The sequence below is a fragment of the Myotis davidii genome, unplaced genomic scaffold (genome assembly GCF_000327345.1).
Source record: "Myotis davidii unplaced genomic scaffold, ASM32734v1 scaffold281, whole genome shotgun sequence".
NCBI classification, from domain to species: domain Eukaryota; kingdom Metazoa; phylum Chordata; class Mammalia; order Chiroptera; family Vespertilionidae; genus Myotis; species Myotis davidii.
Genome location: NW_006293784.1, coordinates 4,607,385 through 4,621,740, shown reverse-complemented (window position 1 = coordinate 4,621,740; position 14,356 = coordinate 4,607,385). Strand labels below are relative to the sequence as shown.

At 42.4% G+C, this 14,356-nt stretch overlaps 1 protein-coding gene across 1 annotated transcript in view; it reads right to left on the bottom strand.

Annotated features, from left to right (window-relative positions):
* Nucleotides 1-8,766: 8,766 nt before the first annotated feature.
* The window catches only part of LOC102759883 (chromosome unknown open reading frame, human C14orf37), a 92,541-nt gene continuing 86,951 nt past the window's right edge, over nucleotides 8,767-14,356 (bottom strand). Inside the window, exons 6-7 of the mRNA XM_006767671.2 lie at nucleotides 9,754-9,888; nucleotides 8,767-9,504 (exon numbers count right to left, since the gene is read on the bottom strand). Coding sequence (XP_006767734.1) covers nucleotides 9,436-9,504; nucleotides 9,754-9,888 — 204 coding nt within the window. The 3' untranslated portion in view covers nucleotides 8,767-9,435. The remainder of the gene's footprint in view (nucleotides 9,505-9,753; nucleotides 9,889-14,356) is intronic.

The window sequence follows — 14,356 nt, the reverse complement described above, 5'->3', positions numbered from 1 at the left end:
TGAGCATCACAACCGCTCAGGAGGAGCTGCATGTGCAGATGGGTGGGAGGGGACTGTGTGCTGCCCCCAGCCCCAGGGGACACACCCCAGAGGTGGGAGCATGCTCCCAGCAGCCGCCGCGTGGCTCGGAGCATGCCCCTGGTGGGTGGCAGTAGCAACCAGAGCGAAGCAGCCCTGGTCCCAGATGCCTGGCAGTGGCAAGAGCAAAGTAGTCTGCGTCCCGGTTGGTGCGGCAGCAGCTGGAGCAAAGCAGCCCAGGAGCGAAGCAGCCCTGGTCCCAGATGCCTGGCAGGGGCAAGAGCAAAGTAGCCTGCGTCCCGGTTGGTGGCGGCAGCAGCTGGAGCAAAGCAGCCCAGGTCTTGGGTGCTGGAGGGAAGCCAGTGCCAGCAGCCAGGGGAAGAAAAGCCTATTTTTGCACGAATCTTCGTGCATCGGGCCTCTAGTATCACAATAAAATGGGGAAAAATATTAGAAAACTGTTCCATATGTATAAAATGTATAAAATTGGTTCTTACGAATAATAAATGATCTCATTTTTAAAATAGAAAAAAAACCCACAGATCTTGAGCTTTGGTTTTCATGTCAATAAGAACCTCTCATATTAATCTTTATAATAAAGAGAATCAACCAGATCCTAGGTAGTAACTCATACCTGGTGCTCAACCAAAGTAACAATCACTTGAAGGTATTTGGAGGGTTTTCCCCGATGTTTAAGTTTTAGTAAATTTAAAGTTATTTCTTTGCAACCTACTATTAAAAGTTACAGAGAATGACCACATACTTACACACACTTTGTAGAAACTTAAAGCTGCCCTCACATTTTTGTCAGACTTGTAGATTATTTTTTCTCATGCTGGGTATGCTGGGATCATACAGGGTCAGTCCCTCTGGAAGATAGGATGCTGGACTCCAGGATATCTGGAGAGTCTCAAAAGTGTCGTGACCCTGGTCAGCTTAAACCACTATCTTTTCCCTCATCTCCACATCTAACCAACCCCCAAGTCCTGAACACCTCTGGCTCTCATCCTCCCCCTCCACACTCACTTCTGCAGCTAGCTGTGGTCCAGGCGATGGTCCTCTCTCATCTGCATTGCTTCACTGGCCTTTGACTGGTACCCCCAACTCTACTTTACCCGTGTCATCCAGTCTTCTCATGAACTCAGCCCTGATCAGATCACTTCTTAGCATAATACTCTTCTATGATTCCTAGTGGTCCTCAAAATGAAGTCCTAATTCCTTGGCATGACCTAGAAGACCCTAGAAGACCCTTCAGACTCAGACTCATATTTCACACTGCATGCTTTCACCAACCACACCTCCAACCATCACTCCCCTAGGGTACCCAGCACTCCATTCATTCTTAACTATTGAATTTTCCCTGATCTCTCACTACTGGCTTTTGCATGTGGTTCCCTTAGCTGAAACATTTATCCCATTCTCCCCTCTACCTCAGTAACCTCTACTCATCCTTCTGGACTCAGGTTAGATGTTACTGGCTGTGGAGAAGCATCCCAGATCTTGGCAAGATTAAATGTTCCTTTTCTGGATCCATCATGTCCCTGAGAATGAAATGGCCCTTTTAATCCTTCCCCACTAGTCCATAAGCTCCTTCTGGCCATGGGCTATGTCTTGACCCCCGGGTCTTAACACACTGCCAAACATATGAAAGACATTCAATAAATACTGATTCAATAGGAAGCAATGACATCACAGAGCTCTTGGTTTACCAAAGGTACAATCTCTAGTCATCCTCGCTCTCCTTTACACAGACCTATGGGATTTGATCAGTTCAATTACAGAACCATTTCAGATTCCTTCTCCTTTCCTTTATCTCTTACACAAATAAGAAAATAGAGGAAGCTGATCACTGGAGGTTTTGTATTAAAATTCCCTTTTGGAAGAGAAAAGCTTTGAATCATCTGGTATTCAAACATCTCTCTGTGTTTGGGAGACTGTACTTAGACTTTCCTAGGTGTGTATTTGGTCTGTCTGCTCATGAAAAAAAGTCTGAAACTGCATAAACTCCATCATTGTGCTGCATGGCACAAAAGTTTCGCATGCTATTGGTCCCCTCCCGAATTTCTCTGTGAACTAGGAAGAAAATATTGGTAGGCACAGGACACTGGTTAATGAAAACCCCAGTTTCCTGGCTTGATACCAGGCTCAGTCTTTTAAGACCAGAACAAATGTCCTCTCCGCCTTAAAGATAATAAAATAGTCCAAGTGCGTTCTCCCCTTCCCTTCTCTTCTGCTTGCACTCTCTTCCTGAACCTAGGAATTCTCAGAACAAGATCTTTCCCCCCGCAGTACATTCTTCTGCTTCTATTCCTCCATTCCTTCATCCCACAAAGGGTTACACCTCTCAGCAAAATCAGTCTTGAACTCCATCCAGATCTGGAGACTGCAATCTTAGGGTGAGAATTTATATGACAAATTATTAATGGTTATCATTTGTATTACTGCTCCTGCTGCCTCTTAAGGAAGGAAATAGATCTTTGCTTTACTAAGTGAAAGATTTAAGAGGGTTTTTTTAAAACCCAAGATTATTTTGTTTTTAAGCAAACCAGGAAAAGGAAGCATATAATTTGTTTTTGTACCTTCACTGCTGTTTCCTGGGGAAATTTTTTTCCTTCCTTCTTTCCTTGCTTCCTCTCTTTTATCCTACATACACTTAATGGAAATTTGGGCAAATTAATAGGGAGTTGGATATATCTATTACCCAACATGGGATAAGCCCAATGCATTTTTAGCCAACAGTGGCTTACAAAATAATTGCTGATTATTTTTTCTGCATGTACTACATTCCCAGCTCTGCTGACAGCCAAAGTTGGTAATCATCAAAGCAAATAATTAGATGTCCCTCCTCCGTCACCCCCAGCTTATCAGTCTAATAGCTTCCTTCCCAAAAGGAGGTATGTCCTATGGGGAGGGGGTGCTAAACATAAAAATAAGGGCATTATTATTTTGTTTTCAAATTGTTTCCTATTCTTACAAATGCATATTGTCATCTGAACTCTGCATAATTAAAAAAGGCATTTAACTGACCTTAATTTCATTTAAAGTAACCGAGCTTTTTCACCTCCCTTCTTTCTCAGACTTCATTCCCCTCCCACCCATTTCACTTTGCCTACAGTAGGTAATTTTCTTTGATGAAGAGGCTGGACATGTGTAGACTCGTGTCGCTTCACGGTCCCTTCCCCAGCTAATGGTCTACCTCATTTGCATTCTTCTCTCACTTTCTCTATCATTTTTCCAAGCATCGATCCATTCAGAACTTTGGCCTCCTCTGGCACTTTCTAATATTTGGTGCCATTTTCACATTCGTCTTGTAATATGACTTTTCTTCCATCTTCTACTCATATTTCTGACCTTGTAACCAGAACTTCATATGCCCTAAAAGTAGATAATTTTTGTTATTTTTTTTAAATTGAAACTCTATACCCATTTATTTATTTATTATTTTTAAATATATTTTTATTTACTTCAGAGAGTAAGAGAGAGATGGAAACATAAATGATGAGAGAGAATCATTGATTGGCTGCCTTCTGCATGTCTCCTACTGTGGATCGACCCCACATCCCTGGCATGTGCCCTTGACCAGAATCGAACCTAGGACCCTTTAGTCCACAGGCTGATGCTCTATCCACTGAGCTAAACCAGCTAGGGCTTTTTTTTTTTATTGTCTAAAGTTTTACATGTCTCCTTTTTCCCCAGTGGACACTCCCCTCCCCCAGCCATTCCCACCCTGGCAAGCCCCACCGCCCCAGTGTCTGTGTCCATTGGTTGTGTTAATATGCACGCATACAAGTCCTTTGGTTGCCCTCTAAGCCCCTCTCCCTTGCCATTTGTCTCTTCATCAAATTATGTTGATGAACAAGAGACAAATGAACAAGATCTATTCTTATTCATCAAATTATGTTGATCATTATATCCCATATGAGTGAAATAGAGATTTTTTTTCAAGTGGTAATCCTGCTCTTCAGATTTTCTTGGAATCATAACAAAGCTATCTTGCCAAGGCCGCGTGATTAAACTTTGTGCCAAGTAATACAGAGAGGGGCAAAAGTAGGTTTACAGGTATTCAAACAGCTATAAACCTACTCTTGCCCACCCCATATACATTCAAAACCTGATGTTTTGGGCAGCTGGTAAGAAAATGGACTGCACATATCCACAGAAACCCCAATGCTTGTGGATGACTTGACGCTCTAGTCCAAGCCGTGGATGTGATTCCAAATAAGGGTTTCATTTGTACCTCCACATGAAGAATTATCTGGAGGCACATGGAGAGAAGCAGTGGGCATTCAGACTACTCTGTATTGCTCTATATTATTTTCTGATATCTCTATAATGTTTGACTCTTAAGTCCTAGCTTTAAAAAAATGAAAGCATCAGCTTTGGTTGACCATGCAAAAACTAAATATTCTAAAATTGTACCTTAAAAATATCCCACACCATTTTTGACTATGTAAGAGTCTCAGGCACTTTAAGAAAATGTTTCTGGAAGACTGGCTCTGAGGCAGTGTATGAGCAGAAGCCAAGGCTAAGCCATTGCTAATGGAATCTGTGTCCCTGGGATACTAATTAACTCCAAATATTGCATATAAACTAAGCCAGCAGCTACTGAGAGAAGCAGCTTATGGGAGAGCAAAGACTAAAGAGGTTTAAAAGAAAAGTACTATCTTCTAATTGGAGAAAAAAACATCAGGGGCATAGGAGGAAACTTTTTCTCTCTATTCCAGCATTCTTTGTTTCTTCCATCCGTTTTCCTTTAAAAAAAATTTTTTTTATTGATTTCAGAGGAGAGATAGAAACATCCTATATAATAAAAGGCTAAAATGCAAATTGTCCTCTTGACTGAGAGTTCCACGGGGAGTTCGACAGGGAGTTTGACCAGGGGGCGGGGCCAGCCAGCCAAGTGCCCCCAGCCCCTCCCCACTGCCAGCTGGACTCCACCTGTGCATGAATTCATGCACCGGGCCTCTAGTCAATGATAAGAGAGAATAATTGATAGGCTGCCTCTGCATGTCCCCCACTGGAGATTGAACCCACCTGGGCATGTGCCCTGACCAGAAATCCAGAAATCGAACTGTGACCACCTGGTTCATAGGTCCATGGTCAACCACTGAGCCATGCCAGCCTATATAATAAAAGGCTAAAATGCAAATTGTCCTCTTGACTGAGAGTTCCACGGGGAGTTCGACAGGGAGTTTGACCAGGGGGCGGGGCCAGCCAGCCAAGTGCCCCCAGCCCCCGCCCACTGACAGCTGGACTCCACCTGTGCATGAATTCATGCACCGGGCCTCTAGTCAATGATAAGAGAGAATAATTGATAGGCTGCCTCCTGCATGTCCCCCACTGGAGATTGAACCCACCTGGGCATGTGCCCTGACCAGAAATCCAGAAATCGAACTGTGACCACCTGGTTCATAGGTCCATGGTCAACCACTGAGCCATGCCAGCCAAGCCCTTTTTCCTTTGTTTTCCTTTCTCCACGTTGCCAGGTATAATTTCCTGGAAAGCCGACTAGAGAAAGGCTCTCCCCACCTGGAGCCTGCTCTCCCTATTCTCTTGAATATGGAAGTTGTTTGGGTAGATGCTCTGCCCCCTGGGTGCCAACCTTGTCTGAGCATGAGCATCCCCAGCTTCTCCCCTGGAGGTTCCGATTCAGAGTATCTGGGACAGAGCCTGGGAATCTGTATGTTTAACAAGTGTCCCAGGTCCTCCTTATGAGTTTGGGGAATGGCATTCCCTCTGAGAATACACAGTCCCTGGGCCTGCAGTGGGACCCCCTGCAGTCATGACAGAGTAAATGCAGTTCAGAAGGACGGTGTCAGCAATGGAAGCTGCAGCTATCACCCCCCCTTTCCAGACAGCTCTGTTTGTTTCACTGTTGAATGTTTTTAGTTGTTAGAATAAACAGCTGACTCCTTATTTTTAATGTGCACATATAAGCATATGAATCCATTCTTTTAGGTAAACCCAGTGGCCTGATCTATTACTTTTAACCTGGACTATATTGGCCAGCACCTCCTCTGGTGGCAGCACCCTATTCCCGGTTTTGTTAAGAACAGGACGATTCTGATGCTCTTGAGTAATCTAAACCACCCACTAAAAATGACTGTTCCACAGCCACTGGTGCAAAGAAAATGGACAAAACAAACATACCAGTTGAACCACCCACAGAATCTTCCATTCAACACAGATGTTCAAAAAGCTTTGTAGAAAATCTGTGATGTAAATAAACTTTTTATTTAAATAGTTACCTGTTCCAAAAAGGCCTGCAAAGACATTTCTGCTTAGGCCTACATGCACATGTATTGTCATCCCCATAGCCCTCTCGAAAAACGAAAATACATTATTTGTGACTTTTTATACTACTAGTGGTCCGGTGCATGAATTCGTGCACATCGAAAGTAAATTAATTAGAAGAAATATTTTAATATCGCTATTCACCCTTTCTCCATAATAGAAGTGTTAACCAAATTCACAATCAATAATGACAGATTGAAACACACACATGCGATTGGCGCCAGCGAGAGCTTTTTATGTATCTCACATATGCGAGTCAACTTAGCCTTTTATAGATATAGAATAAACTTGCATTTTGTGCCATGGGTCTTGGCAGCATCAGCTGTGATTTGGTGGGCTGTCACTCCGGGGTGGTGGCAGGGCCTGTGTCCCACTTGGGGGAAGCCGAGTATTGCTTTGTGGGTGCCAGGTCCGTGGTGCCATTTCTCTATAAATGGCCAGTGTGCGACATGCCAGCTCCTGTGTTGAGCGTCTGGCCCCTGGTGGTCAGTGCATATCATAGCGACCAGTCAGACAGTCAGACACTTAGCATATTAGCCTTTTCTATATATAGACTAGAAGCCTGATGGACGAAATTCATGCAACAGTGGCCTTCCTTCCCCCGACTGCTGGCACCGGCTTCCCTCTGGCACCCGGGACCCGGGCTTACCTCCAGCACCCTGGACCTGGGCTTCCCTCCGGCCACCAGCAGGCACCCGGGACCCCGGCTTCCCTCACAGCCCCAGCTTCATCCGGAAGGTTGTCCGGAAGGACATCCAGTCTAATTAGCATATTACCCTTTTATTATTATAGATAGTTTGAAGTTCAGCCTATTAGCCATGACTGCATAGAGCCTGGAGCATTACTATCACCCATGTATTGCTAAATGAAGTGGCCTATTGTGTGTCCCCTATAAACAGCTTGTCAAGAATAAAAGACAGTAATGTCACATCATGCTTGCCTCCTCCTACATTTAGGAATACTCACAGCAAAGGGCTGCTCTTAGAAAAGGAAAACATACCTTCTGCAGTATCAGGATGTCTCCACTCATGAAATTACAAATTATGTATGAGTGTCATGGTTCTGGATTCTATTTTTAAACCTGACCTTGACCTGATTTCTACTTGCCTGTACAGAGCTTTTCTTTCTCTTGATCAATTTCACACATTTCCTTACATCTTTTAGCTAAAAGAATTCAAATTATTTGATGGAAACATTCTTACAAGCCAGCTATTATTCAAGAATAAGTTCTGAAAGATCTATTAGTTCCCTAGAGGTCATACTTACACTTAAGTGGTTGTAAAGGAAATAGCTGAGGTGGGAGAGGAGAACTTGTGTAAGAGAGAACTTAGTATGGCATCATTCATTTAACAAAAGCAGATACTCGTACGAAATGTTCCTTGACTAACCAGCTATTTCCTTAGGACTCTGAAATGTCACTGCTTCCTCCTGTGTGTAGAAAGGGCACTGAACTGAAGAAACGGGTGCATGGTTTTGAGTCCAAGTGGGTTCTCGTCCTGATTCTTCCTGGATATAACTCTGCATAATCATTTCATGGCTCTGCTTCAGCTCTGTTTTCAGTTGAATGGGAAAATAAAAACATACGTCCTACTTCACACAGTAGCTATGAGGCGTAACTGTGCAACTTGTCTTAAATATAGTAGAACGGGCTTTAATAAATGTCAACACGTCCTGTAGAGTATAAAGCACTAAGAACAGTGTTGTTAGTAACATTGTTTCTTCCATGGAAGCGAGCCTACTCTTTATTAAACACTCATCTTACTGAAAGTCCCAAATACCCAGATTCAAAAGAGAGAGCATGGAAGTACATCCCAAAGGGAATAAGAAATTATCTAACATAGGCCAACATCCCTGAAGTGGGGTGTCCTGAGAGAGGCTGGTTTTCATAAGCTTGGTTATATACCAGGACTCTGGCCACGGAGCTGGCTTCTCCGCAAAAATGTCTGTTTTCCTAATAAAGACAAACAAGGACCAACAGGGGCCAATCCTTCCATGACCAAGACCACAGGCATAGAAAAGCAACGTCCTGAATAATTCAGAATAGTGGCCATGCAGGCACAGAGCCAAATGGTAGAGAGAAATGTTCTGGGAGCTTACCTACTTTTTTTTTTAATATGTTTTTATTTATTTCAGAGAGAGAGAGATATCAGTGATGAAAGAGAAGCATTGATCAGCTGCCTCCTGCATGCCCCCTACTAGAAACCGAGCCTGCAACCAGGGCATGTGTCCTAACAGGGAATTGAACTGGTTCATGGTTGTTTAACCACTGAGCCATACCAGCCGGGCCTCTGGTGTTCTTTTTTTATTTCTTCCCCATTTCTTCTTGAAAAGGTCCACTGGTACACAGAAAGGACATCTCACATCTCTTAATGACAAACACATAAGAATCTATTGATAACTTTGTTGGACTCCATTACACTATTTAAGAAAGCAAGCATACATAGAGACTGAGAGTCAATGTAATGTATTATTTATGGTGTATTTTTTCCTTGCCAAGAATAAGAATAAACCAGCAAGAGGAAAAAAATAACAAAACTGGGAGACTGAAATACATACTGCAAGATACATACAAATCTACATATAATCCTCGTGTGCTGAAAGATTTTCTTAACAAAAAGATTGCATTCCAAGTTGCTGCTAGTTTTGATGCAAATGTGGTGGGTACCATGGCCCACAAGCCTATGGCTTCAAGTAGGTAGAGTACAGTCATCACAAGTTACTCTTTGTTCAAGATTTCTATTTCAGAGTTAAGCATGCCTTGGTAGCAATAATTGTTATACTTAGTGCAAGTAACCCAAACCAAGGAGAAGACACTGTGGAAAAATACAAAAGGTTTACTCTACCTAACCTAGCAACTCCTACTGAACAACATGTACCCTGCATATTTACGAGCTGTGGCCCGTGGTTGTGGAAAATTCACTACAGAATTAGAACCAACACTGCATGATACATTTAGTATACAGCATGCCTTTCCTGCTCAGAGCAAGACAAATCCGCTACTCGGCAGATCATGAGACCGAAGGCCTGGCAGCAGCAATGTGGCGGGATGTTCTCTTTTTAGCCCCCAAATGAAAAATAATAATAATAACATGGTTGACTATCCCGATTAAATTCCAGTCCAATTCAAAACTCATCTTCAGAGCTGTCAGCTAAGAGCATTACTCGGTCTTGCATGCTGTTGAATTCTCTCTGCTGGAGAAAGAAAACAGAAAAGCATTAAAACCCCTTCCGCTGCAGAGCAACACTGAGGGACGGGCCCCCTTGAAAAGACACACTCGCGAGTGAACAATGCCAAGGCGGCAACTCTCGCAGCTAATCCCAAACCACTGGGCACATCCAGACCGTTCGTGCCTCATTAAGCCCCGTGTGCTTTAATAAGCAAATTGGAAAAGCAAAGTATGTTCTGAAATTGAAGAGTTTTTGCTGTAGTTGGTTCCATACCTTTCTTTTGTGCCTTTTGAAGCCGTTTCTCCTTCTGCGATTCATCACCTTAATGCTGTAGAGCGCTCCCAGAATGAACAAGGCTCCCGCTATCCCCACCCCTACAGGCACCAGCATCCCGGACATATAGCCAGCCTGCAGAGAGAAGGAAACTGCATTAGGACTCTCAATAAACCCCTGCCCTGGGTTCCTCATCTCTGCTGGATGGCAACAGGTTTTTAGACACCATGAATTCTCCCATCTGCTTCATTATAAAATAAAATCGCATTTAGAATACAGTTACTTCTGGGGGGAGAAGGCAAAGGGAGAGAGGCGTGATGGCTATTTTGGGATATTTCCAATACTTAGAAGTATTACCATAAATCAGCCAGACCTACTGGCACCTCCAGCTTTGATTATGCACATTTGTCAACATCAGGTTTGGGTGACAGAAATACTAGTATAATTTGTATTAAAGATGGATGAAGTAAGCTTCTCAGAATGCCAGGACTATTAAAATGCTATAAATTGGAAATGTCAACCTGAGTCAAGCTCTGGGGTGAGATGGGGCGGGGGGAGTGCCCTCTGGAATGCTGTGTTTCCGGGAGGGCAGGAGGAGAGCCTTGACATTGGTGGGCTGCTCTCCCACACGCCTAGTGGCAATACAGCAAGAAAGGAAAGAGAAATGCGCTTGTAGGTGAGTGCAAGGTGCGGCTCCTGGAAACAAGTGGGACGAGGAGGACCCGCAGAGGAAAGAGGAAGGATGTTAGATGTTGGAGCACAGGGAGCAAAGACAGGGATGAGGACAAAGTGTGCACAGAGAGTGGACGGATGGATCTATATGAAAGGAACAATCTGCCCAGTGGACAAGACCAAAGTTGGGGTTGGGAGGGAATTCTGAGTGTCCCCAGCCCCAAAGAAAGGAAGTGGCAGAGAAGGGCATAAAGATTTCTGCCAATAGCAATGGTGCCTCCATCAGCAGATGAGGGGATTAAAAAACTGTGGTACATCTACACAATGGAATACTACGCTGCGGTAAAAAAGAAAGAATTCTTACCATTCACAACAGCATGGATGGAGCTGGAGAGCATTATTCTAAGTGAAATAAGCCAGTCAGAGAAAGATAAATATCACATGATCTCATTCATTTATGGAATATAATGAACAACATAAACTGATGAACAAAAACAGATCCAGAGACAGAGAAGCATCGATCAGACCATCAAACCTCAGAGGGAAGGTAGGGGAGGGTGGGGGTAAGGGAGAGAGATCAACCAAAGGACTTGTATGCATGCATATAGGCCTAACCAATGGATACAGACACCAGGGGATGAGTGCATGAGTGGAGGGAATAGGTGGGCAATGGGGGGATAAGGACACATATGTAATACCTTAATCAATAAAAAAATTTTAAAAAATAAAATAAAATTCTTCATTAAAAAAATGATAATAATAATGGTGCCTCCGAAAGTGCCTGCAGGTATCAAACTCATGCATGTCTCCAATGTCCCCAAGGTGTCACTATGGATACCTCGGTCCTAAGAAAGCAACGCGATCTCCACACAACCCTGGGCTTGGGTAAGTAGCTCCAGACCTACCCAAGCTCAGGGTAAGGCCATCACAGTAAGGGTGCTCCCTGCATCTTGGCCAATAAGATACCCAAGGGCTAGAGGAGGGTTACTAACTGGAGCCCTTTCCTGAGGAACATGACCCTAGTCTGCCTCCCAAGAAGGCCCTTTCTGGAAGCTACCCAGACAAAATACATGAACAATTTAAAACTTTTAAGCTGTAATATGTACATCAGAGAGGCACTATTTTAAGGGGGAGCTATGAGTCTACTCATTTATTTGACTATTTCTCCAATTTCTAATATAGCACAATTTTCAGTATTTTTCAGAAGAAGCCAAGAACAGAGAGAGAGAGAGAACAAAAGTTTTCTAAAAAGTGCTGAAACATGCAGTCGGTGACATTTCCCCAACATTTTTAGGAGTAAGTGAAAGGAAGAGACAAGGCTTTGCAAAAGTGCACCCCCTTCTGCACAGCTGGCTCGCTCCCTGGTTCTGCTTCCCACAGTCTTGACTTAGGGCAGAATATAAAAATGTTTCCATTGATTTGAGAACAATGGCATTGTTCACCAGCATACTAAGAGTTTCTTCTTAGAGAAACACAGCCCAGTCATTTTTCAACAAATCACTATGCTATGCATGGACCCAAACTTTTTTTAAAGTTCTTCCAGGTCTACTTTAAAAACTTCATAATTTTCCATGCAGGAAAATATTGAAAATTTTGGGACTCTCACCACAACTGTGAATTTTTTTTTAAATTACCATTCCCAGTGCATGGAAACATATGTACATGTTGAAACATGATCAACGTTAAGCACAAGAATTAGACTTTACATTCAAAGGATGATATCTGAGCTTTTGGAAGTTCAGCTTGATTAACTTCTCTGTGTGGCTCTCCTTAAGTACCAACTTAACCCCAATTACAAGACGGGAATAAAGCAACCTATCCCTTTCAAACCCGGCTAATTGAAAATAAGCTCTCCTTTTAGAAATGTCCATAACTTGTTTCCTGCAGAAATGAAGACAAATACGATAAATGCACATAAATTCTAAGTGATCACTTCTGCCCAGTACCTTTTCTCTGTTCAAAGTTATTGCTTATATATGTGCCTGCACATGTAACACCCTGAGGACACAACTGCACTGTGTATGTTCCTGATGAGAACACATAACTTGAATCTAATCACAAGGAAATAGTAAAAAACTAAAGTGAAAGACATTCTTATTTTTTTTTACAAAGGACTATATTCTTTTTCTTTAAATTTAAATATATATTTTTTATTGATATTAAAGAGAGAGAGAGAGAGAGAGAGAGAGAGAGAGACCGATTTGTTGTTCCATTCATTCAAGCATTCATTGGTTGTTCATTGTTTGTACCCTGATTGGGGATCAAACCCACAACCCTGGTGCATTGGGACAATGCTCCAACCAATTAAGCTACCTGGCCAGGGAAAAAAGAACTATATTCTTAAAACATGTCAGTGTCATGGACAAAAGATGGCTATAAAAAATGTTTCAGATTGAAGGAAACTTCAGAATCATGACAACTAGATTCTGTACTGAAGGAGAAAACTGTTTTTATAGAGAACATTTTGGATTTATTGAAGGAACTGAAATATGGGTGCCAGATTAGATAAAAGTACTTCACTGATATTAAAGTACTCAAACTGGTTACTGTATATGTGGGCTAACAGAATGTTCCTATTCGCAAGAAACATAGTGATGTACTCAAGATACAAGCACCATGATGTATGTATATTTTCCTCAAATGGTTCACAATGGGGAGACAGATTTTAACTTGGCTACCTATTAATATATTTTCAACATCTACATTGTACCAGCAAATGATAAAGCAAATGAGGTAAAATGTTAAAAATAAGCGCATCGGGTAAAAAGTAGAGATTCTTTGTAATATCCTTGTTCTTGTATCTTTTCTGCAAATTTGACATTATTTTCCAATAAAGTTTTACCTTTTGAAATAGACTGTAAGCCAAAATAGTTCTCGACACAGTTGGTTTGTGCTTGTTTTACATTTATGAGAAAGGTACCCTTCCCTAGGATAATGTATTTGCTCAAAAACATCTGTCTTCAAGAAAGCCATGAAAAAACCAAGTGATACACCGTACTGACAGTGCTCTTAGGATTTCTCTGCAACAGTGGTTGTCAACTTGAGCGTGCACCAGAGTCACCTTCAAGATTTGTCCAAATACAGATTGTTGGGCTCCATTCCCAGAGTTTGCAACTCATGGCGCCTGAGATTTTGCATTTCTAACAAGCTCCTCGGGGATGCTAATGCTGCTGCTCCAGGCACACATGAGAAGCACTGCTATGAAGTATAGTCTGGGGCTTCCCTTTTCTGGACAATTTCCTAAAGCTAGAAGGAATAGAATGAATGGTCTTGGTGACATAACAACAGAGCTGGTCTTTAGTACATAACTATGCATCGTCAGTTTTGAGAAGCAGTTTAAATGTTGAAAAGTATATCAATAGGTAGCCAAGTTAGGATTTGCCTAACAAGCACCACTAACTTGGACATTAATTAGGAAGGTTAATGATGGAAAGAGGATAAGAGCTGCCCCTGAATATCTATTTGCCCTTTCTTCTAGAGCAATAGCACTTCCAGTTTGAGCTGGGTACAGAACAGCGATGACATCTTCCCGCTTCCATGCAATTGGGTATGACCATGTGATAAGTCTAACTAAGAGATGACACCTTAGTGGCACAGGTAATTTCCAGGACATGCTCCTTAAGAGGGGAGGAGAGCCTTTGGCCACCCCACCCCCCAATTTTTTCTGCACAGCAAAAGAAACCGTCAACAAAACAACAACAAAGCCCACTGCATGGGAGAACATATTTGCCAATGTTATCACCGATAAAGGTTTAATCTCCAACATTTATAGGGAACTCATACAACTTAACAAAGGGAAGATAAACAATCCAATCAAGAAATGGGCAAAGGACCTAAATAGACACTTTTTGAAAGAGGACATTCAGAAAGCCCAGAGACATATGAAAACATGCTCAAAATCACTAAAAAACCAAGAGATGCAAATCAAAAC